The sequence below is a fragment of the Hordeum vulgare genome, chromosome 4H, assembly GCF_904849725.1.
Source record: "Hordeum vulgare subsp. vulgare chromosome 4H, MorexV3_pseudomolecules_assembly, whole genome shotgun sequence".
Lineage (NCBI taxonomy): Eukaryota > Viridiplantae > Streptophyta > Magnoliopsida > Poales > Poaceae > Hordeum > Hordeum vulgare.
In genome coordinates this window covers 562,946,875-562,974,059 of record NC_058521.1, presented here as the reverse complement: position 1 = coordinate 562,974,059, position 27,185 = coordinate 562,946,875, and the positions used below count along the sequence as shown (strand labels likewise).

The 27,185-nt window shown below is 43.0% G+C and overlaps 1 protein-coding gene across 1 annotated transcript; it reads left to right on the top strand.

Annotated features, from left to right (window-relative positions):
* Positions 1-12,086: 12,086 nt before the first annotated feature.
* Positions 12,087-26,911, top strand: LOC123447059 (primary amine oxidase-like). The gene is made up of 4 exons (XM_045123623.1): positions 12,087-13,135; positions 25,254-25,638; positions 25,718-25,831; positions 25,950-26,911. Exons 1-4 carry the CDS (start codon positions 12,102-12,104, stop codon positions 26,706-26,708), a joined length of 2,292 nt encoding a protein of 763 aa, XP_044979558.1. The 5' UTR covers positions 12,087-12,101; the 3' UTR covers positions 26,709-26,911.
* The last annotated feature ends 274 nt before the right edge of the window (positions 26,912-27,185 follow it).

The following is a 27,185-nucleotide window of genomic DNA, read 5'->3' as shown; positions in this document are numbered from 1 at the left end:
CTGATGTAAGTCTTGCTGAGTACCTCTGTACTCACTATTTCTTCATTTATGCTTTTGGAGAGGAGACTCCAATCTCGCTAGTGATTTCAACGATAAGATCGATGTTGACCGAGTAGCTTGGAAATCCCACACAGAGGTCTGGTTCCTATGAAGTGTCTTGTAGATAGACATGCTTCCTTAGCCTTTTTACTTTCTAGATGTCTATACCCAGACATGTTATGCTTCCGTTTGTTGCTTGTATGACTTGAGTGTTGGGCCTTGTGATCCCTGTTTGTAATATCACAATGTGTTGACTCTTATGAGTCTCTAATAAATACTTGAGTTGTAGAGTTATGTTGTGATGCCATGTTGTATCTACACATATCATGCATATTGTGTGTATGTTTGAAATGCATTGGTATGTGTGGGATTCGGCACCTAGTTGTGTGCCTTTAGTAGTACTCTTTACGGGGAAGTGCCACTTTGTGACTCCACCGAGCCTTGGTAGCTTGCTACTGCTCCGGTCACATTGATTGACTAGCATGTATCCTTCTTTATTGTTGTGTTTGTCCCCTCGGGGAAATGTCACACAGTGTAATGCAGTCCCTGTAGCTTGCTACGACTCGTCTACGCACGTTGTTGACCGACATCTGCTTTGCTGGGTTATGTATGCATGTCCCTATATGGATGTGCCGCTTAGGTTTATAACTAGTCATGTCAACCCGGGTTCTTTGTCATTCGAACGCTAGCGACACATTCACATACGTGAGCCAAAAAACGCAAACGGTCCCGGCCAAGGTAAGGTGGCAGCCGTGGAGTTTGTCGTGTATGGGGCTGTAAAGTGATGTGATCTGTTACACGCTTGGTTCTTATGACTTAGGATCGGGGTCCCGACAATAGGTCAACCAATGACCTCCTCTGTTTCATGGCCCTTGGAGATGCTTCCTTTTGGCCTAGCACGGTGCTGCTGGCTACGCCTGTAGGGATTTCCTTGGCAAATATGCAAAGGATTCCCCCGCGGCCTTGGAGCCTTGCATTGGTGTTCCCTTGAAGAGGAAAGGGTGATGTAGCACAGCGGCGGTAAGTATTTCCCTCAGTTTGAGAACCAAGGTATCAATCGAGTAGGAGGATCGCGTCAAGTCACAAGTACCTGCACAAACACAAAGAGCTTGCACCCAACGCTATGAAGGGGTTGTGAATCCCTTATAGATTGTTTGCAAAGTGAGAACTGAAAGCAAAAAGTAAACAAAGCAAAGTAAAAGTAAAAGATGAGATGATAATTGTGAATAGACCCGAGGGCCGTAGTGTTCACTAATGGCTTCTCTCATGAAAGCAAGTAGACGGTGGGTGAACGAATTACTGTCGAGCAATTGATAGAACCGCGCAAAGTCATGACGTTATCTATGGAAATGATCATACATATAGGCATCACATCCAAAACAAGTAGACCGATACTTTCTGCATCTACTACTATTACTCCACACGTCGACCGTTATCCAGCATGCATCTAGTGTATTGAGTTCATAAGAACAGAGTAACTCCTTAAGCAAGATGACATGATGTAGATGGACAATCTCAAATCTATGATGAAAGCCCATCTTGTTACCCTTGATGGCAACAACATGATGCGTGCCTTGCTGCCCCTTCTGTCACTGGGAAAGGTCACCGCACGGTATGAACCCAAAACCAAGCATTTATCCCATTGCAATAATCATAGATCTAGTTGGCCAAACAAAACCCAAGACTCGGAGAGACTTACAAGGATATCAAATCATGCATATAAGAAATCAGCAAAGACTCAAATATAATTCATAGATAATCTTATCACAACTCCACAATTCATCGGATCTCGACAAACACACCGCCAAAGAGGATTACATCGGATAGATCTCCATGAAGATCATGGATAACTTTGTATTGAAGATCCAAGAGAGAGAAGAAGCCATCTAGCTACTAACTACGGACCCATAGGTCTGAAGTAGACTACTCACGAGTCATTGGAGAGGCAATGATGTTGGTGTAGAAGCCCTCCAGCTCCAAAGTCCCCTCCGGCAGGGCGCCGGGAAGGGTCTCCTGATGAGATCTCGCGGAAACGGAAGCTTGCGGCGGCGGAAAAGTGGTTTCGTGGACGCCCTGATTTTTTCTGGGATTTTAGGGAATATATAGGCGAAAGAGCTAGGACAGGGGAGCTCCAGGGAGGCCACAAGCCTGGTAGCCGCGAGCCCCCCTGGCCGCGGCTACACAGCTTGTGGGCTCCCTGTGGGCCTCCTGCCTTGGCCCTCAAGTCCCCCGATCTTCTTCTGCTATGGAAAAATTCATTTCGGGGATCTTATTCCGTTTGGACTCCGTTCCAAAATCAGATCTGAAAAGAGTCAAAAAACACAGAAAAAACAGGAACTGGCAGTTGGCACTGTATTAATAAGTTAGTCCCAAAAAGATATAAAAGGTATATAAAACATCCAAAGTTGACAAGATAACAACATGAAACCATCAAAAATTATAGATACGTTTGAGACGTATCAAGCATCCCCAAGCTTAACTCCTGCTCGTCCTCGAGTAGGGAAGTGATAAAGAATGAATTTTTGATGCTTTCATGCTACCTAGCATAGATGTCCTTTGTAACTCCTCTTATGTGACATGAATGTTCAGATCCGTTAGATTCAAAACAATAGTTTTCTATTGACGTGGAGACAATAATACTTCAAGCAAACTAGCAAGGTAATCATGAACTTTCCAAATAACAAGGCCAAAAGAAAGTTATCCCTACAAAATCATATAGTCTGGCTATGCTCTATCATCCTTGCACAACGAATTTAAATCATGCACAACCTTGGTATTGGCCAAGTAATTGTTTTCACACCTTTACTTTCTAAAACTTTTTCAACTCTCACGCAATACATGAGCGTGGGTCATGGTTTTAGCACTATAAGTGGAATGGAGTGTGGTGGAGGTTGCAAGGCAAACAAGGAGAAGATGGTCACATTGACTAGGCATATCAATGAGCTATGGAGATGCTCATCAATAGATATCAATGTGAATGAGTAGGGATTGCCATACAAATGATGCACTAGAGCTAAGAGTATGTGAAAGCTCTTAAAGAAAACTAGTGGGTGTGCATCCAACTTGCTTGCTCACGAAGACCTAAGGCAATTTTGAGGAAGCCCGTCATTGGAATATACAAGTCAAGTTATATAATGAAAATTTCCCACTAGCTATATGGTGGTGACAAAACGAGAGACTCTCAATCATGAAGATCATGGTGCTTAATAAGCACAAGTGTGGAAAGATAGTAGCATTGTCCCTTCTCTCTTTTTCTCTCATTTTTTTGGTGGGCTCTTTGGCCTCTTTTTTTCTTTTTTTTTGGGCATCTTTGGCCTCTTTTTGTAAATGGGCTTCGCTGGCCTCTTTTATTTCCTCACATGGGACAATGCTCCATCAATGATGGTCATCACACTTACAACTCAAAACTTAGAGCAATGATGACTCTATATGGAATGCCTTCGGTAGTGTATCGTGACAATGATCTAGCATGGCATATACATCAATGGAAACATCATGCTAGCTATCTTATGATCATGCAATGGAAATATAGAAGTGGTGGCACATGTCATGGTGGTAGTTGCATGGTAATATATCTCGGAATGGCTTTGAAAAAGCCATAGTAGGTAGGTATGGTGGCTGTTTTGAGGGAGGCTAATGGTGGTTTTTATGCACCGGCGAAAGTTGCACGGCACTAAAGAAGATAGTGATGGTGGAAGGTGAAAGTGCATCTAAACTATGGACTCAACATTAGTCATGAAGAACTCATATAATTGTTGCAAAAGTTTTAGTAGTAATCGAAACAAAGCATTCAACGCATACTCCTAGGGGAAGGGTTGGTAGGTATAAACCATCGCGCGATCCCGACCGCTACACAAAGGATGACAATCAATAAACTAATCATGCTCAGACTTCATCACATAGCGGTTCACCATACGTGCATGCTACGGGAATCACTAACTTCAACACAAGTATTTCTAGATCCACAACACCTTACTAGTATAACTTCAATATTACCACAACCACAACTCAAAACTAATTGAGATGAATCAAACTTCTCTAACTACTCAATGCACATGAAGGTGGAAGTTTTCATATCCCTTTGGATATACCCCTTTTGAGACTACTTTCATAGCATAGATCAACTACCACGCCACGCACTGCCGTGCTCCAAAAGATAGAAGTGAAGCACACAGAGCAAAATCAACTAGCGCAAAAGATATAAGTGAAACACATGTGAGCTGAATTGCCTAACCAAAGGATATAAGTGAAGCTCGAATAAATCACGGTGAGTGCATGTCTCTCTCTCTAGGTGTGCAGCAAGGAAGATTGTGACACAACAAAAATAAAAGACTCCTACGATACAAGACGCTCCAAGAAAAACACATAACATGTGGTGAATAAAAATATAGCCCCAAGTAACGTTACCGATGGATTGAAGACGAAAGAGGGGATGCCTTCCCGGGGCATCCCCAAGCTTAGGCTTTTTCGGCATCCTTGAATCAACTTGGGGTGCCTTGGTCATCCCCAAGCTTGAGCTCTTGCCACTCTTTATCTCTTTGTCCATAAGAACTTCACCCAAAACTTGAAAACTTTACAACACGAAACTTAAACAAAAACTCGTGATATCATTAGTATAAGAAAGCAAATCACCACTTCCTTAGGTATTGTAGCAAACTTAAATTCTACTTATGTTGATGCTGGGTTACTGTATTTTCAATCTTCCATGGCTAATACCCGCTGATACTATCCATAGTTTCATCAAAATAAGCAACCAACTCAACAAAAAACAGAATCTGTTAACAGCAGACCAGTCTGTAGCAATCTGTATACTTCGTATACTTCTGGTACTTCAGAAATTCTGAAAAATTACGACAGTCTGAAGAATGTTCGTAGAAATCAGCAGCAAAAAGAATCAACTCAAAATCTTTCACATAAAAAATATGAAAATTCTTTTCATGAGAAGATAGTTTATGTCTTTTCCAGCATGATCAATCGATCATCCCCAAGGCTAATCATAACGGTTTCACTTGGCACAAACGCAAAAGAAACACAAAAAAACACAATCATAACAGAATTATGAAAGTGTGGAAAACACAAAACAGAAAGAAAAATGATAGATTCATTGGGTTGCCTCCCAACAAGCGCAATTGTTTAACGCCCTTAGCTAGGCATAAATAATTCAATGATGCTCACACAAAAGAAAAGAATTGAAGCACAACGAGAGCATCATAAACATGTGAAAATCACATCTAAGTCTAACATACTTCCTATGCATAGGCATTTATAGAAAAATAGATTGTAAAGACAACCAATAGTTGCCATATGCAAGGAAGAAGAAAGAGACAATAGCAATCTCAACGTAACGAGAGGTGATTTAGTGATATGAAAGTTTCTACCACCATATCTTCCTCTATCATAATAATTAAATGTGGGATCATATTCGAATTCAACAATGTAACTATCACATAGGATATTCTTTTCATGATCCACATGCATGCAAAGTTGACGCTCTTCAAAAATAGTGGGATTATCATCAACTAAAGTCATGACTTCTACAAACCCACTTTCAATAATATTGCAAATATCATATTCATCATGAGGCTTAAACAAATTTTCAAGATCATAAGAAAAATCATCGCCCCACTCATGATCATTGCAACAAGTAGTGGACATAGCAAAACTAGCATCCCCCAGCTTAGGGTTTTGCATATTTTTAGCATGATTGTCACTAATAGAATTTATAGTGAAACCATTGCAATCATGCTTTTCGTCCAAGGAGCCCCCATGAATCACTTCATAAATTTATTCATCACGATTTTCAGATTCACGCATCTCAAGCAAAACTCCATAAAGATAGTCAAGTGCACTCAACTCACTAGCAATTGGATCAACATAATTGGATCTCTTAAAGAGTTTAGCAAGTGAATGAGGATCCATATCACTAGATTTTCAGCAAGCGAAGATGCAAGCATATTGAAGGCACATCGCAACACAAGCAAACAGAAAGCAAGCGAAAGAAAGGGAGAACGGAAAAGGCAAATTGTGAAGTGGGGGAAAGAAAAACGAGAGGCAACTGGCAAACAAAGTAAATGCAAGAGATGAGTTTGTGACACTTACTTGGATAGATCTTGACTTGATCTCTCCCCGGCAACGGCGCCAGAAATCCTTCTGCTGCACGCTACGCCTATAGGGATTTCCTTGGCAAATATGCAAAGGATTCCCCCGCGGCCTTGGAACCTTGCGTTGGTGTTCCCTTGAAGAGGAAAGGGTGATGTAGCACAGCGGCGGTAAGTATTTCCCTCAGTTTGAGAACCAAAGTATCAATCCAGTAGGAGGATCACGTCAAGTCACAAGTACCTGCACAAACACAAAGAGCTTGCACCCAACGCTATGAAGGGGTTGTCAATCCCTTATAGATTATTTGCAAAGTGAGAACTGAAAGCAAAAAGTAAACAAAGCAAAGTAAAAGTAAAAGCTGAGATGATAATTGTGAATAGACCCGGGGGCCGTAGTGTTCACTAGTGGCTTCTCTCATGAAAGCAAGTAGACGGTGGGTGAACGAATTACTGTCGAGCAATTGATAGAACCGCGCAAAGTCATGACGTTATCTATGGCAATGATCATACATATAGGCATCACGTCCAAAACAAGTAGACCGATACTTTCTGCATCTACTACTATTACTCCACACGTCGACCGCTATTCAGCATGCATCTAGTGTATTGAGTTCATAAGAACAGAGTAACGCCTTAAGCAAGATGACATGATGTAGATGGACAATCTCAAATCTATGATGAAAGCCCATCTTGTTACCCTTGATGGCAACAACATGATGCGTGCCTTGCTGCTCCTTCTGTCACTGGGAAAGGTCACCGCATGGTATGAACCCAAAACCAAGCACTTCTCCCATTGCAAGAATCATAGATCTAGTTGGCCAAACAAAACCCAAGACTCGGAGAGACTTACAAGGATATCAAATCATGCATATAAGAAATCAGCAAAGACTCAAATATAATTCATAGATAATATGATCACAAATCCACAATTCATCGGATCTCGACAAACACACCGCCAAAGAGGATTACATCGGATAGATCTCCATGAAGATCATGGAGAACTTTGTATTGAAGATCCAAGAGAGAGAAGAAGCCATCTAGCTACTAACTACGGACCCGTAGGTCTGAAGTAGACTACTCACGAGTCATTGGAGAGGCAATGATGTTGATGTAGAAGCCCTCCAGCTCCAAAGTCCCCTCCAGCAGGGCGCCGGGAAGGGTCTCCACATGAGATCTCGCGGAAACGGAAGCTTGCGGCGGCGGAAAAGTGGTTTCGTGGACGCCATGATTTTTTCTGGGATTTTAGGTAATATATAGGTGAAAGAGCTAGGGCAGGGGAGCTCCAGGGAGACTACAAGCCTGGTAGCCGCGGGCCCCCCTGGCCGCGGCTACAGGGCTTGTGGGCTCCCTATGGGCCTCCTGCCTTGGCCCTCAAGTCCCCCGATCTTCTTCTGTTCTGGAAAAATTCATTTCGGGGATTTTATTCCGTTTTGACTCCGTTCCAAAATCAGATCTGAAAAGAGTCAAAAACATAGAAAAAACAGGAACTCGCACTTGGCACTGAATTAATAAGTTAGTCCCAAAAAAGATATAAAAGGTATATAAAACATCCAAAGTTGACAAGATAACAGCATGAAACCATCGAAAATTATAGATACGTTTGAGATGTATCACACGGTTACGAACATATTTCTTTAAGACTCCCATGAACCTCTCAAAGGGGAACATATTGTGTAGAAATACAGGACCTAGAATGGTAATCTCGTCGACTAGGTGAACTAGGACGTGCATCATAATATTGAAGAAGGATGGTGGAAACACCAACTCGAAACTGACAGGACATTGTACCAAATCATTTTGTAACCTTGATAGGATTTCTGGATTGATTACCTACTCAGAAGTCGAATTCAGGAATGCACATAGCTTCACAATAGCTAATCGAACATAATCACGTGGCAGTCATGAAACTTTAGGTTCTGGAATTTTTTTCTCTGCCTTATTATTCCCTTTACATTCGATGAGAAGCCAGACGGGACCTTAATACTGAGCAGGCATTCAAAAAATATTTCCTTCTCTTCTTTGGTAAGAGCGTAGCTGGCAGGACCTTGATACTGCTTTGGATGCATGATGTCTTCTTTGTTCATACGTTGCTAGTCGTATTTTTTGTTCATACGTTGCTGGTCCTTCCGTGCCTCCAGTGTATATTTTGTCTTCCCATACACGCCCAAGAAGCCTAGCAGGTTCATGTAAACATTCTTAGTCATGTGCATCACGTCGATTGCAGAGCAGACCTCTAGGTCTACCCAATAAGGTAGGTCCCAAAATATAGATTTCTTATTCCGCATGGGTGCGCGTCCCTCAGCGTCATTCGGAACGGATTGTCCGCAGGAGCCTTTCCAAAGATTACTTGTAAATCCTTGACCATATCAAATATAACATCACATGTACGCTTCCGGTGATGTGCGTCACCTTTGAAATGCTTGCCTTTCTTTCTTAAGTGATGCCTACTCAGAAGAAATCGACGATGTCCTAGGTACACATTCTTATTAATTTGTCCAAATGTATACTTTAAGTCTCATCTAAATAGTGCGTGCGTGCGTGGTATCCCTTGTTTGTCTCTCCTAAAAGGTTACTAAGAGGAGGCCAATCATTGATGGTTACAACCAGCAATGCTCGTAGCTCAAATTCCTGCTGTTTGTGCTCATCCCACACACGTACACCTTTTTTATCCCACAGGCATGGAAGTTCTTCAACTAATGGCCTTAGGTACACATCAATGTTGTTGCCGGGTTGCTTAGGGCCTTGGATGAGCACTGGCATCATAATGAACTTCCGCTTCATGCACATCCAAGGAGGAGGGTTATAGATGCATAGAATTACAGGCCACGTGCTATGATTTCTCCTCTGCTCCCCAAAACGATTAATGCCATCTGCACTCAAACCAAACCATACGTTCCTTGTGTCATCTAATAGTCCCCCACTTTCTCTCGATTTTTCTCCACTGTGACCCGTCAACGGGTACTCTCAACATCCCGTCTTTCTTACGACCTTCTCTGTGCCATCGCAACAACTTGGCATGCTCTTTGTTTCTAAACAGACGTTTCAACCGTAGTATTACAGTAGTTTACCACATCACCTTGGCAGGAACCGTCTTCTTGGGGCATTAGCCCTCAACATCACCAGGGTCATCTTGTATGATCTTATACTGCAATGCACCGCATACCGGGCATGCATTCAAATTCTCGTACTCCTCACCGTGGTAGAGGATGCAGTCATTAGGGCATGCATGTATCTTCTGCACCTCTAATCCTAGAGGGCAAAGAACCTTCTTTGCTTCGTACGTACTGTCACACAATTCGTTATCCTTTGGAAGCTTGTTCTTCATTATTTTCAGTAGCTTCTGAAATCCGTTGTTAGATATACCATTCTCTGCCTTCCATTGCATCAATTCCAGTGTGGCACCGAGATTTGTGTTGCCATCTTTGCAGTTTGGGTGCAACCCTTTTTTGTGATCCTCTAACATGCGATCGAACTTCAACTTCTCCCTTTAACGTACGCATTCTCTGTGTGCTTCAACAATGACCCAGTGAAGAACATCATCAATGAGCACATCTGCTGCCTCTTGATCTCCAGCTTCTCCGTTGCAGTATCACCATATTCAGGGAACATAGGATCCTGATAGTTGTCATCATCCTCTTCTTTTTCATTGTCTTCCATCATAACCCCTCTTTTCTTCGTGCTTGGTCCAAACATTATAGTGTGGAGGGTTTTCGAGGAAGAGTAATCCTTCGTATTCCCACAGACAGTACATGGACAATACATAAAACCATTGTGCTTGTTTGCCTCAGCCACTTCTAGAAAATTATGCAGGCCATCAGTGTAGCCGGAGGTGCGTCGATCACTGTACATCCATTGTCGGTTCATCTGCGTGCATTATATAATTAAGTATATAAAAACCATTATAGGACATCATGAATAGACAAGTGACCAAATTAATACAAGTTCGTCATCACATTAAAACCAAGGTACAGTAGTGATCAAATGTTATTACTAAAAAATAAATACATAAAGTTCATACATATAGTTCTCATCGAACAACATACAACTCTCTAGAGCATCTAATTAAAACAAGTCAGAATTTTTCTCTAAAAAAATAATTAAGAACAAGAGGCTCACCACTGTGGTGTCAACGACGAGATCGACACGGGCGATCAACGGGGGTGAGGACGACGGGCACGGGGACGGGACGGAACCGTGAACATGTGCAAACTAAAAAGTTAATTTGAGCACAAATCGTGCATCTAAATCAAATAAACTCACACATACACTCCTCCAGTAAACCCGCAAACCACACTAATTTTAGAGCATTTGAAATGAGCTACATTAGTAGTGAGAGATGAGGAAGTTGATAACCTTTTTAGAACACTTGGATAGTTGGTGCACCACCAAACCTAGACAAATCTTGGAGAAAATGAAGCTTGGAGGTCGAGCTTGGAGAGGAGAGAAAGCTTAAGTGTGGTTCAGGCATTTCATTGAACACCCCATGTGCATAGGAGGTGAGAACAAAGTAACACACACCTCCCACACGCCGGCCATCCAAAAATGAGAGGAGTGACCGGGCAGGGATAAGCGTATATATAGGCATTCTTTTAGTCTCGGTTGGTTTCTAGAACCTTGACTGAATCATAACCTTCAGTCTGGTTGTAGACACAAACCGAGACTAAAGGGGTTGCGCCAGGAGTCAGGCACTTTAGTCCCAATTTGTGGCTGGAACCGGGACAAAAGGTCACAGACGAACCGGGACTGGTGCCCGCCAAAGCCCAACCGACGTCCTGGCCGCTCAAACCGGGACTGCTGCAAGAATTAGTCCCAGTTCGTAAATCGACCGAGAATGTTGCTTTGATCTGGCAAAAACCAAAGCCCTGCTTTCTACTAGTGATGGGCTGTAGGGGTGGCGCCCTAGCCACCCTAGGCCAGGGGCACCAACCCCTGGAAGAAAAATTGGCTTGCGGGCAAGAGTCCCAAAGGGACAAGGCACCCCGGAGGTGCCTTGGAGGAGGGGGACTCCTCCCTTCCTTGTGGAGGGAGGACTCCACCCTAGCCGTCAAGCCTCCTTGCAGGAGGGGCCAAGGGTTGCGACCTAACCCTGCCCCTTGCCTCCTATATATAGTAGAGGAGAGGGGGAGGGCTGGACACAACAATTCCCATGCCCTGCTGCCTCCCCTCTCTCCCGTTCTTCCTCATTCGCAGTTTTACACGCGCTTGGCGAAGCCCTGTTGGGATTGCTCCACAACCATCTCCACCACACCGTCATGCTGGTTGAAAGCCCATCTACTTCTCCTTCCTCTCTTGTTGGATCAAGGAGGAGACGTCATCGAGCCGCAAGTGTGGTGAACGCGGAGGTGCCGTCCGTTCGACGCTAGATCAAATCGGATCATGAAGAGTACGACTACGACAACGGCATTATATACGCTCCCGCTTAGCGATCTATAAGGATATGTAGATGCACTCCCCCTCTCGTAGTTGTTGATCTCTAAAGATAGGTATTGGGTGCGCGTAGGAAATTTTTTATTTCCTTTGCAACGTTACCCAACACCTTTCCGTTATGTTTGTATTGCCATAGTGATGTGTGGAGTTTCAACTAGAGTTGTTGTTTGCGATAAGTCGTGCTCTCTTGCGACGTACTATAAAAAAACAGATGGGCTAGAAAGTATTATAGTGTATCGACACATTATGCTTTTGAATCAAAAAACCTCAATTTCTGTTAATTCGGTTTAACCATATAGTTTTCGTTTTGTAAACGAAAAAACGAAATGCAAATGGTTTTGAGATTTTAAAACTGAAACTGAAATCGAAACCTAGAAAACCCGAAATGTCGGTCTGATTCGGTTTATGATTTCCAATTCGGTCATACTCCGTATATACCTGCAGCCAGCTACGGCAGGTGGTCACCGTTCCCATACTTTCCCACAATACCCGCTCTTTTCTCCAAGTGAAAGAAAGAAAAAACTGATCAAACGTTTCATGGAAGATTTGAAATCTCATCCAACGCCTTATCGTGCACGCCTCACCTGTCAGCAATACAGCGATCGACATTGTTTGCTCAAGTGCTATTGTGCTAACCACGTTTGCCACGCGGTCAACATTGCTGTTCATTTCCGATTTAGCAGCGCAGCAACTCAGCGTTCCTTCCTCAGATCGACGATGATCGTCTCCTTCATCCAAGCCTCAGCTCGCGCCGAGCCGGCCGCCCGGGCGCCGCTCCACGCAATGCTGACTCTCCTCCTGGCCGCCGTCTCAATCCTCGCCGCCGCGGCATCCACCCATCATCCGCACCCGTTCGACCCGCTCTCTCCGGCGGAGCTCACCGCCGTGCGCGACGCCGTGCTCGCCTCGCCACTGGTCCCAGCCCGCCCGCTCACCTTCCACTACGTCGGCCTCGACGAGCCCGATAAGCCTGACGTCCTATTCTACGCCTACGGCAACTCCACCTCCTCCTCCCGCGCCGCTCTGCCCCGCCGCGCCTTCGTCATCGCGCGGGCCGGCGGCGAGTCCCACGAGCTCCGTGTCGACGTAACCAACGCCGCGGCGCCGTCCGTCCTCGCTCACGCCATCCACCACGGGGCCGGCTTCCCGATTCTCACTCTGGAGGAGCAGTTCGCGGCGGTGGCGCTGCCGCCCGCGCACCCGCCGTTCATCGAATCCGTGCGCCGGCGCGGCGTCGACATGGCCGACGTCCTCTGCGCCGCGTTCCCGGTCGGGTGGTTCGGTGACCTCCCGGGGGAGGAGCGGAGGGTGGTGAAGCTGCTGTGCTTCGTGGCCGGGGCGACGGCCAACTTCTACGCGCGGCCGCTGGAGGGCGTCACGCTGGTAGTGGACCTCGACCGGATGGCCATCGTTGGGTACATGGACAAGGTGGTGGTCCCGGTGCCCAAGGCCAAGGGGACGGATTACCGGACCGGCAAGACCGGTCCGCCGTACGCCGGCCGCACGCCGGCGCCCGGCGTGGTGGTGCAGCCGGAGGGCAGGGGCTTTCAAATCGACGGCCACTTCGTCAGGTAACAAAGTTACCCTGTTTTATTACTGCATGCATGCAGGTAGTAGTACTACTACTCGTACTAGTACTACTCACTCCGTTTCCTAAATACTCCCTCTGTTTTAAAATTTAAGACATTTTAAAGATTTAATTAGCAGGCTATATACGGAACAAAATGAATAAATCTACACTCTAGAATATGTCTATGTACATCTGTATGTAATTTATAATGTAATTTCTAAAAGGTCTTATATTTAGGAACGGAGGGAGTATAAGACTTTTTAGAGATTGCGCTGTGGACTACATACGGATGTATATAGACATATTTTAAAGTATATATTCACTCATTTTGTTCCATATGTAGTCTATAATGAACTCTCGCTGTAGTCTCCTAGTGAAATCTCTATTTTAATGTGTGAGAGTACATATTTTAATGAGTAGTACTGTAGTAAATACCAGAGTCGACATCAAAATCTCGCTGTGGGCTTTAATTAGTCCTAATTACAGCATCTGGACAGCAACTCGCCATTTTCTATTGCTCTAATCACTGCAAAATGATTCGTTGCTGGTTCAAATCTGAAAAATGACAACATTGGGGCAGAACACGCACACGCTGCGCACGAGGCCACGATGGAAATGACGCATATTTACTCCCTCACTTCTAAAATACACGTACAGATTTTAATACGTACTAGACTACATGCAAAACAAAATAAGTAAATATACATTCAAAATACGTCTATATACATATGTATGTACTTTATATTTAAACTAGCAAAATGACCCGTGCGTTGTCACGGAAAAAAAAGTATAATCTTCAATGATGGTGACCACATTATATTCACATATCATCGCTTGATTTTGATATTTTATGCACAAATACAAGAAAATGTTTCTTTTTTTAAATTTATTCACAAGTTGAAGCAATCTTTACATTTTCAAAAAATATATATCATGGTTGTCAAAAATCTTGGTAACTCAAAGATTTGTTCTGAATTTCAATAATTTTTTTAGAAAACATACAATAATAATCCGATCCATCCAACAGTTAATTCTTCAAAATTCACACAGTTATATTGTCACAAAGACTTAGAATCATTAATGTTAAACTAAATACATGAGATCTTTCGTGAATAATTTTAGAAATATGGGAACAATTTTAAAATCGAGAACATTTTTTACAATTTACAAACATTTACTAAAAATCGTGAATATTTTTTATATTTCGAACGGGTTTAAGTATTTTCTTTTGAATTGGCGACCAATTCAAGAAAAGGCGAACATAATTTTTTCTGTTGGAGGATTTTATTTTAAATTCACAAACATTTTTTGAAACGCATGAAGTTTTTCTAAATAAACAAACATTTTTATAAATCAGTAATATATTTATAAAATTCATGGACATTGTTATAAATCAGTAATATATTTATTAAATTCATGGACATTATGTTTTCGTCAGCATTTTATTTCAAAATTCCTATTTTTTAATATGCAAAAGTTTATGTAATTCTAAATTATTTATATTAGAAATAAACAAAAATGGAATGGAAAATTTTAAATAAAAAAAGAAACAATCAAAACAGGCATTAGCTAATTTTAAAATTTTAGGACATTTCTTAAATGCATTACCATATTTTCAATTAGAAAGCATTTTCTTAAAATGCCTTTAATAATTTTGAATATATGGAATTGTATTTGAAATCATGGACTTTTCTTATTGTACAAATATTTTTCTAAAATTGCAACATTTTATTGTATATGCGAGCATTTTATACAAAACTCCGGGCAGTTTTTGAAGTCACAAACATTTTATTTTTTAAATATGTTAATTTCACAAAGACTTAGAAGCATTAATGTTAAACTACATACATTAGATCTTTCATGAAAAATTTTACAAATACGGGAACAATTTTAAAATTGAGAACATTTTTTACAATTTACAAACATTTACTAAAAATCATGAATATTTTTAATATTTTGAACGGGTTTAAATATTTTCTTTTGAATTGTCGACCAATTCAAGAAAAGGCGAACATAATTTTTTATGTTGGAGGATTTTATTTTAAATTCACAAACATTTTTTGAAACGCATGAAGTTTTTCTAAATAAACAAACATTTTTATAAATCAGTAATATATTTATTAAATTCATGGACATTGTTATAAATCAGTAATATATTTATTAAATTCATGGACATTATGTGTTCGTCAGCATTTTATTTCAAAATTCCTATTTTTTAATATGCAAAAGTTTATGTAATTCTAAATTATTTAAATTAGAAGTAAACAAAAATGAAATGGAAAATTTTAAATAAAAAAAGAAACTATCAAAACAGGCATTAGCTATTTTTAAAATTTTAGGACATTTCTTAAATGCATTAACATATTTTCAATTAGAAATCATTTTGTTAAATGCCTTTAATAATTTTGAATATATGGAATTGTATTTGAAATCATGGACTTTTCTTATTGTACAAATATTTTTCTAAAATTGCAACATTTTATTGTATATGTGAGCATTTTATACAAAACTCCGGGCAGTTTTTGAAGTCACAAACATTTTATTTTTTAAATATGTTGATTTATAATTTGTAGTTTATTAAAATTTTAAAGATTATTTGAAGTTCTAAATTATTTAAAATAAAAAAATAAAACGGAAATGAAAATAAATAAATAAACAGAACTAAAAGCAGGCGCCTGTGCATGGGCCGGCTCATACGGTGTGCTGGATATTCTCCTAGCGTGCAGAGCGTAATATAGGAGGTTTTTACATGGGCCGGCCCAGTCCAAGATTTTTTGCTTTGTGAAACGTTTTCTATTACTCACCGGTGGCATGGTGGGTAATTTATGCAAACTTTAGAGGTAATTTTCATTACGGACAACCAGAAACCCTATTTGCTTTATTATTAGGAAGAGATATATCAATAAAAACTTATATTTAGGAACAGAGGGAGTAATATCTCTAACAACACGTAATTTTCTTTCGCATCCATTCATGAACAAGGTAGACTAGTGTGTAAACTCAGATGCGGGAGGCCGTCATCCAACTTGGCCTCATACATTTTAAACACTTCCTGAACTAAACGGACGAAATCTGTGTAAATATGGGCGGATTTTCATATAAACATGTTGGATTTCATTATATTTACAACAATAAGTGGTGCTCGTCCAGTTCTAAAGGTATAGGCCCTGTTTCTTTAAAAAGTAATAGGACTTTTTTTAGTCCTAACTAAAAAGTCCCTAGTCCCTATCCATTTCTTTCCAGGGACTAAACAGGGACTAGAGGTCACTAAATGATATGCAAAAAGAACATGTTACCCCTAGTAATATGCTAGAAGTTATTAAATGACATGCTAAAAGTAGGGACACTGTTGGAAAAAGTGTCAAAAAGTCCCAAAAAGACCCTCCCATAGGGACTTCTTCCTTTAGTCCCAAATACCCCCTTTTAGTCCCTAAAAGTCCCTCCTGTTTCTTTCACATGGGACTAAAAGGGACTTTTTTTTAGTCCCTAGAGCAAAAAGTCCCTGTAAAGAAACACCCCCATAATTAACACAACTCTATGATCGTCAGCGCTCGTTTCTCATGTCTTGCGGTGAGCCCCGAGAGCTGATGTTTCGCCTTATACAGTTACGCCTCGGCGCTCCCACTCCACCTTCGTAACCTCCTTCTCTGGAGCCTCGGGAAGTGAATTTGTCCATCTCCACATCACCGCCAAGCGACTAATCAACCAACAATGTTGATGCCATCATGCTTTGCTTTAACGGGAGGGGAGGAGTGGCGTCCTTCATGGAACCCCGAATAGCGGTGACCTACCGTACAGTACTCTTCGTAGCTACCCCCGACACCCGCGGACGTGCCGGCTTCGTGGTCGTGACAGCCAGCAACGGACTGGGTCGCGTCGGCATGTCCTCTTCGTCGCACTTGTCGAACAACTCATCCGCCGCCCCATCGAACTCCTTGTAGGTGGCCTCCAGTTCCGCTTGATGCTGGCAGTACCGCCAGTGGTCAAGGAAGAACTGGCGAGGAGAGCGGTAGGGCTGTGCATCGCTGCCTGCTCCACCAGGTTTCCTTCCGGCGCGATCGCCTTACCGACGACGAGCTGCTCCTCCGCATGTTGGTGCTCCTGGAGGAGGTGGTGGTTGTAGGCGGTTGCGTCGTGCGCCTCCCCGGACTGCATCTCTCGCACCATGTCCATGTAATGGGCACGGGCCTCGTTGATGATCGTTGTGCAATGCATTGGCGGGGAAGGAGGAGGAGGAGGGTGTCGCATACGAGGGTGTGGTGGAGAAGGAGGATAGTGGTGCTGGCTCGTGGACAGTCGCGTCTTCCATTGCGATGTCGTGTTCCTCTGGCTGCCTGTCGGCCAACCCGGAAGCAAAGCAGGTCACCTTCTTATTTTGGTCTGTCGTCAGCCCGTCCCATGGATATTTGCAGCGCGAGGAAGCCATGATGGAAATGGTGCACACAGGAGAAAGGATCGAAGGCAGATGATGACAATAGCTATGGTCGGGCAACATTTTATATAGCAATTGAGCAGATGATGACACTAGCTATGTCCGTGCATGAATGCGGTACTAACACTCTAGAACAATGCTGACTGGTTCGGACGGGAGAGAGGGTTTTGATGGGTCGGGATGGTCAGAAGCAGGCTTGAAAGCGGTCGAGAAGCACGTAAAATCAATCCATATTTATCTTTTGTTTGCAGGAGAAATATGTTTGGACCGATAGATGCGCACGTTAAATGGCTTCCAAAATTCAGATGTATGCGGATCGCCGTGGAGATGCCATTACCAGTCCTGACTCATGACAGATGACACACCAGTACAATACTTTTTTAGCAACAATAGTGCACTACCTATGTTTAAATAAGAGTCTCAAGGTGGCTGGCTTGTCTCAGTGTGTGGCTCGGATCCATACTTTTCAACAATCGACTCGCAAATAATTAGTTTTTTAATACGGTATAAACACAAACGTTTATATAAACGCACATACACTTATTTCTATAAATGCATACACGAACACCAAATTATTATGAGCACTTTCGAGAAACTGAGCTGGCATATCATTTTGAGATTTACGAAGTTATCATAGATGACTCGTCGTCGATGAAAATATCCCCTCCCACTGAATGCGTATTGCTGGTAATCCTAAGATAAATCCGAAAATAATGCAAGTATCAGAATTTAAACCCTGATGGACTAGGGATATCAATGTCCCGCTAACTATCCAACCACAGGTTGGCTCGTGAAAGATAATTAGTTGCACATAATATTTAGAGTTAGCAACATTTAAGTTTATGTTGAGCAACTTAGAAATAAAAGTTATACATCACAATAGAATGATAGATACATTGATAGAAATATGAAGACACATGAAAAATCCTCTATAATGCTAAGCTTCCTAATTTTAAAAAACCCACGTTTGATTGAGGTCTTCAATTAAAATTGGGCTATCCGATTTTAATCGGATCAATAATTTTTTAAAGCTCTCTCGTTCAATTCTTTTATACTATACACTATACTTTCCAATTAATAAGGCCTCATAATTAATTGGGTTACCGATTTTGACTAGGTCAGTAATTTTTCAGAGAGCTCTCTAATTCAATTATTTTAGTTCTGCATGTTCTCTAGTTTTGAAGCTTTTTCATTCCGTTAAGGTATTCAATGTTACGTTTGCAAATTTGGCCAGGCCAATGATTTTTTAATCAATCAACATAAATCGGCCTATAAAACATATTAATCCCGTGCATCCTCCCACCGCCTAGAAAAGAGAAAGCAAGTATGTGATATTATAGCATCATTATAGTACATGCAGCCATCAACGCAGTAATTTCTCCATATGAATATACGGCGGGTTAGCTGATAACACATGTCGCACTATGAAAGTCCTATCAAATCATGGCATTATAAATAAAAATAAATACACTTCATCATCTCCCTCATCCTTCAAATTAAATATTCCATAAGTTTCAAAATGTAAAGGGTATTAGTTTTTTGAAAACACAAATTTCTTTGACTTCGAGCAAGTTCAAAGGAAAAAATATCGACCTCCACAATATTAAACAAAAAGTATGAGAATTCATTTCATGATGAATCTATCATGCCGATCTGTCATGATAAATTTTGATATATTTCTCTACAAGTTTGATGAAACTTCAATAGTTTGACTTTTCAAAAAGTTATATGTCTTGTATATCAAAACAGGGTGTATATTTTAAGTAACTCAACGACACAACCGACAGCAAAACGCATCTAACACTTATAATAAGATTTATAAAAGGGTTTGCTAAAAAAAATCCATTGTGCATTGGTCAAGCCCCCTCCCCTGCTCCTACCCACTAACAGTGGGTCAGTGTCACGCTGACACGCCACACGAGCATTGCATACAACCACATGCGTCCACACATGGGGGAGGCATCTATTTGCAAGTGGATGTAAGAGCATCTCCAAGAGCAATACCCATATTTTGGGTAGCCAATACCATTATAGGTAGAGGAGATATAAGGTTTAGGTATCTAAAAAAATTATACTTTTCAAGCTTACCCATATTTAGATACCCAAAACTTGATAGCCCATTCTTTGTGCTTCTAGGTCTATTTGTGCAAATGCAACCAAATCACAAATACAATCAATTCAAACGTGCTAAATTAAAATTCTCAAATTATCAAACAAATAGTGCATATTACAACACAATGTTCATCAAATCAAACACAAATGTTCAACGAAACCGAATTAGCAACCGAAATACAAACTCAAGTATCTTGTTCTCCATTCCACTTCCACCACTCCTCAATGAGATCTTCTTTTAGTTGTCGATGAGTATCTGCATCTCTAATTTCATGATTAACTTGAAGGAAGTGACTCACGCGGTCAGCACGCCTACGAGGATTCACCACCTGCCCCATAAAGTCGTAGTGGTGATCAAAATCTTGACCATGCTCGGCGGCGGCGGCGGCGGGGTCGTGGAGGCGGCGGTGCGGAAGTTTCCGCTTGGGCAGTTGGCTACTCCCGCGCTGATTTTGGGTCGGATGGGTATTTGCCCCCAAAGACCCAAATATGCCAATTCTGAGCTAAATTTTGGATAGTGACCCAAAAAAAATCGTGTGAGGACCAGTTTTGGGTATGCTCTTTGAGCTGGTTTTTTGCCTCCAATACCTAAAAAAGCAGTTTTTAGGTATTGAGAGCAAATATGTGTATGCTCTTGGAGATGCTCTAAGAGCATCTATAGACGGATCTTGCAAATTTGGCCCCTTAAATGTCCGCGGACGCGTCCGGACAGCGAACGGGCATGTCCTTATTTGTCTGTCTGCCTGCGTAGTTACATTTCTCATTTTCTTCCTCATATGTCATGTCATTTGTACGTGATTGGTGAAGAAGAAGAGAGAGAAAGAAAAAATGAATAAACATGAAAAAGATGGTCCGAGATGGGTCACGTCCTATGTGGCGGACTGACCGGCCGCGCCCGGACGCGTCCGTGAGACCTCATATCCTTCCATATTTGAGATGGACATGAGGGTTCACTGACAGCCCAAACATATAGGGACAATATGAGGGGTCCGATTGAGTTATTTTTTTTCTTCTCTCCTGTACAGTCACTCGTCAGACGCGTCCGCGGGTGTATGAGGGATCATTTAAAGGGTCCGGCTGTAGATGCTCTAAGTTTGAGGTCAAGAAGATATAACTTAACTAAGGAAGGTCAAGAAGATATAACTTAACTAAGGAAGGTCAAGAAGATATCACAACCACCATGGAAAAAGTGTGCAAGTGGACCTCCCTTATAGTGCATAATTGTAACGTCTAAAAGAAAATCCAATTCAAGAATGTTAACTATGGACAATTGTCTTAACAAAAAAAATTGGCTTGAAACCATCATTTTCTACTTGCTTGGATGTTTCTGAACGGACTAAAAAATTGTGGGATTGTCTTAAAAACAAATCTCGACTGAAGTCTTCATAAAAGTGCATTGACATGAATATAAAAATATGTTAATAATGGTTAGAAATGTTTAAAACTATTGGCCTTTTTTGGAAATGGCTAAGTCCACATATTAGTATAACTGTCATTATAAGCACACACTTTTAGAAAAATAAAATGTACATCTAAATTCTTGGGGTGCCGAAGTGTTCTTGCCTATGTACCCACCGACGTTGTATCATTATTAGCAAAGATCGTTACCACCTCTAGGCCTCTGCTCGACGGATCAATCTCGTTTAAACACGGGAGGTTGTAGAAGCATCGGCCGGGAAGTCGTCGCTGTAGATCAGAAGGTGCCTATGGCTAGGATCTACGTAGCAACCGCCCCGCAAGAAAAAAATGTCGAAGAAGGCCTGCAAATATTCGATAGACCGTGAGCGTTGATCAAGACCGGACGGATCCACCGGAAACCAAAGATGACCAAATCCAGAATGACGCATCGAAGACACACCTTCAACTATGTGACCTCTGTCCGGGCATAAAAATCGCCCAACAAAAAACTGAACCGAAACCGAAAAACCTGAATTTCCCTTTTTTTTAAATCTATACAAAAAAATCGATTAACTAATGTACTAACCGAACCTAATTCAGTTGGTTCAGTTATTACTCGGTTAACCGAAATACCGATCCCTCCCAGCCCATTCCCTGCCCCCGGCCGAGTAAAAAGCTAGAAGCCCACCAAAGCCACCCGCACCCTGCAGCCCCACATGACCTAACCTAAGACTAACTGCAGCAGCACGGCAACGGCGCAACTCCGCATTCCCACCCCATGGCGCAGCCCAGCACCACACTGACTGACCTAGATCGTGGTCGCCGTCAGTCGCCTTCTGCATATGTTATGTGGTTAGCGTACCTGCGTAGGTCATTGATAGATACAGGTCACATGTTCGAATACCAGACCCTCTTTTTTTCAGTTGTTCACTGGCAGGTGGGACTTGATGGTCACTGAATCGCACACTTTCTATGTTAGTCCGTCCGTCACCGCAAATGAGCCCCGCACCATACTGGCATGTTTAGGCAGCAGTACATACGTATATGGACGTAATTTGAACCATATTTAAACCATACTGTCAAGTTATAGAACCAGTTCAATGTATTTTTTTAAGTTCAGACATCAAAGTGATCATCGATGACAAGTTTAGGCACTACTAGTGTTATTACCTCTAACTTAACTAAGGAAGGTCAAGAAGATATCAAAACTACCATTGGAAAAGTGTGCAAGTGGACCTCCTTTATAGTGCATAATTGTAACATCCAAAAGAAAATCCAATTCAAGAATGTTAACTATGGACAATTGTCTTCACAAAAAAATGGCTTGAAACCATCATTTTCTACCTGGTTGGATGTTTTTGAAGGGACTAAAAAATTGTGGGCTTGTCTTAAAGACAAATCTTGACTGAAGTCTTTATAAAAGTGTATTGGCATGAATATGAAAATATATTAATAATGGTTAGAAATGTTTAAAAATATTGGCATTTTTTGGAAATGGCTAAGCCCACATATTAAGTATCATAGTCATTATAAGCACACACTTTTACAAAAAGAAAATGTACATCTAAATTCTTGGGGGTGCCGAAGTGTTCTTGCCTATGTATCCACCGACGTTGTATCGTTATTAGCAAAGATCGTTACCACCTCTAGGCCTCTGTCTCGGCGGATTATGCCTCTGTCTTGACGGATCAATCTCGTTTAAACACGGGAGGTTGTAGAAGCAGCGGTTGGGAAGTCGTCGATGTAGATCAGAAGGTCCCTATGGTCAGGATCTACGTAGCAACCGCCCTGCAGGAAAAAAATGTCAAAGAGGGACTACAAATATTCGATAGACCGTGAGCGTTGGCCGAGACCGACCGGATCCACTGGACACCAAAGCTGACCAAATCCAGATTGATCCGATGAAGACACACCTTCAAACACCAATAGCGACGAGAGTTGGCACATTAGAGGGAGATTTGGAGAAACCTTATTTACTCTTGTCGGATCCAAAGTCATGGACAATCAAAGATCCTAATTGGAAAAACCTAGAGTATTAGAGGGACGCAAGACAAGGTCTCGGTATTCCTCTTCCTCTTGTCGCCCCGGAGTAGCCGGTGGAGGTGAGGGAACCCTAATGATGCTGGTGGTCAGATCACCCTCTCTCCTTTCTACTTTTTTCAGATCATGGCAAATATTTTTGGCCTTTCCTCTAGGAATTACCATGGACATGTTCTTTTGCGTTAAACTATTGTCTACAAAAAACTTTAGGGTGGAAATGTTTCTCTAAACCCCATTAGTAGTTTTTTATGTGAAGTTTTGAAATTTGTTTGGCATGTATATGAGCTACAACGAATTTCCACAACACCATTAAAATATCTTTAGGGTAATAGTTCTTGTCGACTTCGAAGGTGTTTATGACGACTTCATCCGTTCAAAGATAGTGCGCCCGCTATCTGGTCTCGAGCGAAAGGACACATTTCATGTGTTTTGCAGATGTCCACGGGCGGTGGATCTATGTCGTGTCATGGCGAAAGTATGGCGTATTCCCCACGTGGAATCAATTCGGAATACCGGGCCGGAGTGTTTCTTGAACCTCATTTCAGAATGCGATGAGGGCGATCGGCTCAGAGTACTCATGCTAATGTGGAGGTGTTGGTTCTTCTGGATTGATATCCAACATGACAAGAAGCCGTCGCCAGTGGATGTGTCTGTACGGTTTCTACAGAGCTATGTTACGTCACTACTAGGCATCCGACAATACCCTGCTGGAGACTGGGATAAGGGGAAGATGGTCGTGCAGTTAGAAGGGCCAGAGCAACCATTATTGCATGTGATGCCAGGGCCGAGGATGATGCGTAGGTGGAGTCCACCTCCGGAATGGTGGGCCAAGCTTAACGTAGATGGATCCTACACGCATGACGACGACACGAGAGGCACTGGGATGGTCCTGCGGGACCACAAGGGGCCCATCGTTTTTTCTGTGTGTCGGTCCTTACGATCTTGCTCGGACCCTCTATATTGGTCCGGTCCTGAGTAATACAATTCTTTTACTCCCTGTATAAAAAAGAAGATAGTGCGCCGGTTCAATATTTCGAAGATGCTTATAGATGTAGGTCTTGTTTGGTACTAGTGTTTTTGAGGAGATTGATGGGGATAATCCTTCAAGGGATTGAGTGAAACCTCAACCTTCACTCAATTCCTTCAAATCCTCATTTATCCCCAATACACTAGGTAGGGATAGTGTATTGGGTATTGAGAAAAATGCACTATAATTTAAGGATTTGAGGGGAATTATGGGGATGAAGCATGTCAAATACACTAGAATCAAATTGTGTTATGGGATATGTGGGGATTGAGGGGTTTGACCGGGATAATCCCCATAAATTCCCTAAAATACACTAGTACCAAACAAGGCCGTACAGTGTACGTGCGAGTGTATTAAAAATGTGCATGTCTACAAGCATGAAAATAGAATTATTTTTTGGAAATGCTTACAGCCGGAGCGCCGGTCGAACTGTTCGGCCCGTCGCTCGCCTGGCAGCAGCCATGCAACATTGTTTTAGTGCAGATTTGCTACAACCATGTATAAATTAGGTACACTGGCCCACACATGCAACATTTTTTTAGTGTAGATTTGCTACAAATGCGGTTAAATTTGCTACAGGTCTTTTCTATTTTGTTGCAACTTGTTCATTAAAAAAGTTACATCCACGTTTGGTTGTAACTCGAGTTCGTTGAATTTCTTTGCTAGAACCGGCGTTTAATTTTTACTACGACCGGCATCATTTTTTTCTGCAACCGTTCACTAAAAAAGTTGCATACACGTTCGTCAAAGTAGCAATCCGAGTTCATCGGATTGTTTTGCTACAACCCTTTTTATATTTTACTACCACGCATTATCAGCTTCGTTTTTTTGCTACGATCACATAGATATTTTTCTACTACAACTGTAATTTTATTGCAACCGTTGATGAAAATTGCTACATCGTGAATAAAATTTGTTGCATCGAAAAAATTGCTACATGAAGATGTAACGGCGCGGCCCGCATACAGCTGTCGGATCGGACGACCCGCGCGCGGCCGGCCCAAAAAGACTGGGCCGGCGCGCTGGCTCAGAGCATTGTCCATTATTTTGTAGGGGGGCGAGCATCAAAATAGATGACAGAACACTGATCAGTCGTTTCTACTACCACAGGTGGGCCAACTGGGAGTTCCACGTGGGCTTTGACATGCGCGCCGGCATGGTCATCTCTCTGGCCACAATCCACGACGCCGAGGCCGGCGGGCGGCGGCGGGTGCTCTACCGCGGGTTCGTGTCGGAGGTATTCGTGCCGTACATGGACCCGGCGGAGGAGTGGTACTACCGCACTTTCCTGGACGCTGGCGAGTACGGACTAGGGCTCTCGGCCTTCCCGCTCCAGCCCGGCGCCGACTGCCCAGCCAACGCGGCCTACCTGGACGGCTACTACGCCGGCCAGGACGGCAAGCCCGTCGAGAAGAAGAACATAATCTGTGTCTTCGAGCGGTACGCCGGCGATGTCGCGTGGCGCCACACCGAGGCCGGCTTTCCCGACCGATTGGTAACTTACCGGCCCTGCTCCAACTCCGCCAGATGCGCATGTATATGATCGATCCTCTGATGCGCTTTGGTTGATGTAGATCACGGAGGTCCGACCTGACGTGAGCTTGGTTGTGAGGATGGTGGTTTCGAGCGGGAACTACGACTACATACTGGACTGGGAGTTCAAGACCAGCGGCTCCATCAAATTCACGGTATGAATAAAGATATAATAACTCCATCGATCTCTTCCGATATGCAAATCAAATCAACCGAAGAACAAAAGCAATCAAATTTGACTTATGCGATTCTGCGTTGCACTTGCACTTGTAGGTGTCTCTTACCGGTCTCCTGGAGGTGAAGGGGACGGCATACACGCACGCCGACCAGATCACGGAGGACGCGCACGGCACGCTGGTGGCGGAGAACACGCTCGCCGTCTACCACGACCACTACATCACGTACCACCTGGACCTCGACGTCGACGGCACCAACAACTCCTTCGTCAAGAACACCATCGCTACCAAGCGCAACGTGGCCGGCACGCCGAGGAGGAGCTACTGGACGGTGCGCCGGGACGTGGCCGAGACGGAGGCGGACGCGCAGGTGGACGTGAACGCGGCGCCGGCCGACCTGTTGGTCGTCAACCCCAACAAGCGGACCCGGATGGGCAACGAAGTCGGCTACCGGGTCATCCCAGGCGGCGCGACGGCGGCGTCGGTGCTGGACGACGACGACTACCCGCAGAGGCGCGCCAGCTACTGCAAGAAGCAGGTGCGGGTGACGCCGTACAGAAAGGCGGAGAAGTGGGCGCCCGGGCTGTACGCCGACCAGAGCACCGGCGACGACGGCCTGGCCGCTTGGAGCGAGAAGAACAGGGCGGTCCGGAACGAGGACATCGTGCTGTGGTACACGGTGGGCATCCACCACATACCCTACCAGGACGACTTCCCGGTCATGCCGACCGTGAGTGGCGGGTTCGAGCTCCGGCCGGCGAATTTCTTCGAGAGGAACCCGTTGCTCACAACGAGACCGCCCGGGCTTGACCAGCCGCCTCTCGTGAACTGCTCGTGCACCGGTGATCCCAGATGACACGTCCCAGCCGTGCGATACAGATTTGGCATCATCATACGACAAATTGTAACGTTGGTGTGTGTTCTGTTGGACTGAATGTTTTGGTGCTTCTACATATCCTGATGTGGTGGTCTTGGGCACTGTTTGTAACTGATCGAGACATGCTGCGAGTGGCCTTTTTATTTTCTATCATTCATTAATAAAAAAACCGTGGTTAATTAGGTCTCAATCGATGAAAGATCAAGTGACATATAATATATACTAGTAGAATGCCCGTGCATTGTCACGGGCTCTTACAAATGTAATGCATGCTATTTTTTATATGTAAAGACTATATAAAATTAGCAAAATTACTTAATAAATAAAAGTTCACCTTACTTGCAATGAAAAGTCATAACAAAAAAAAAATGACGACATGTCCGTGAAACAAATTGAGCGATGGTCAAACTAAATCCATTACAAATTATTAAGATCTACTTGATGCCCTTAATAAAT

What these genes read in the sequence shown, in the direction of transcription:
- LOC123447059 (XM_045123623.1), top strand. Translation starts at nt 12,102, where the DNA reads ATGGAAGATTTGAAATCTCATCCAACGCCTTATCGTGCACGCCTCACC. An exon ending in ATCGACGGCCACTTCGTCAG is followed by an intron (nt 13,136 to 25,253) that starts GTAACAAAGTTA and finishes CTACTACCACAG; the next exon opens with GTGGGCCAACTGGGAGTTCC. An exon ending in GCGGCTCCATCAAATTCACG is followed by an intron (nt 25,832 to 25,949) that starts GTATGAATAAAG and finishes TTGCACTTGTAG; the next exon opens with GTGTCTCTTACCGGTCTCCT.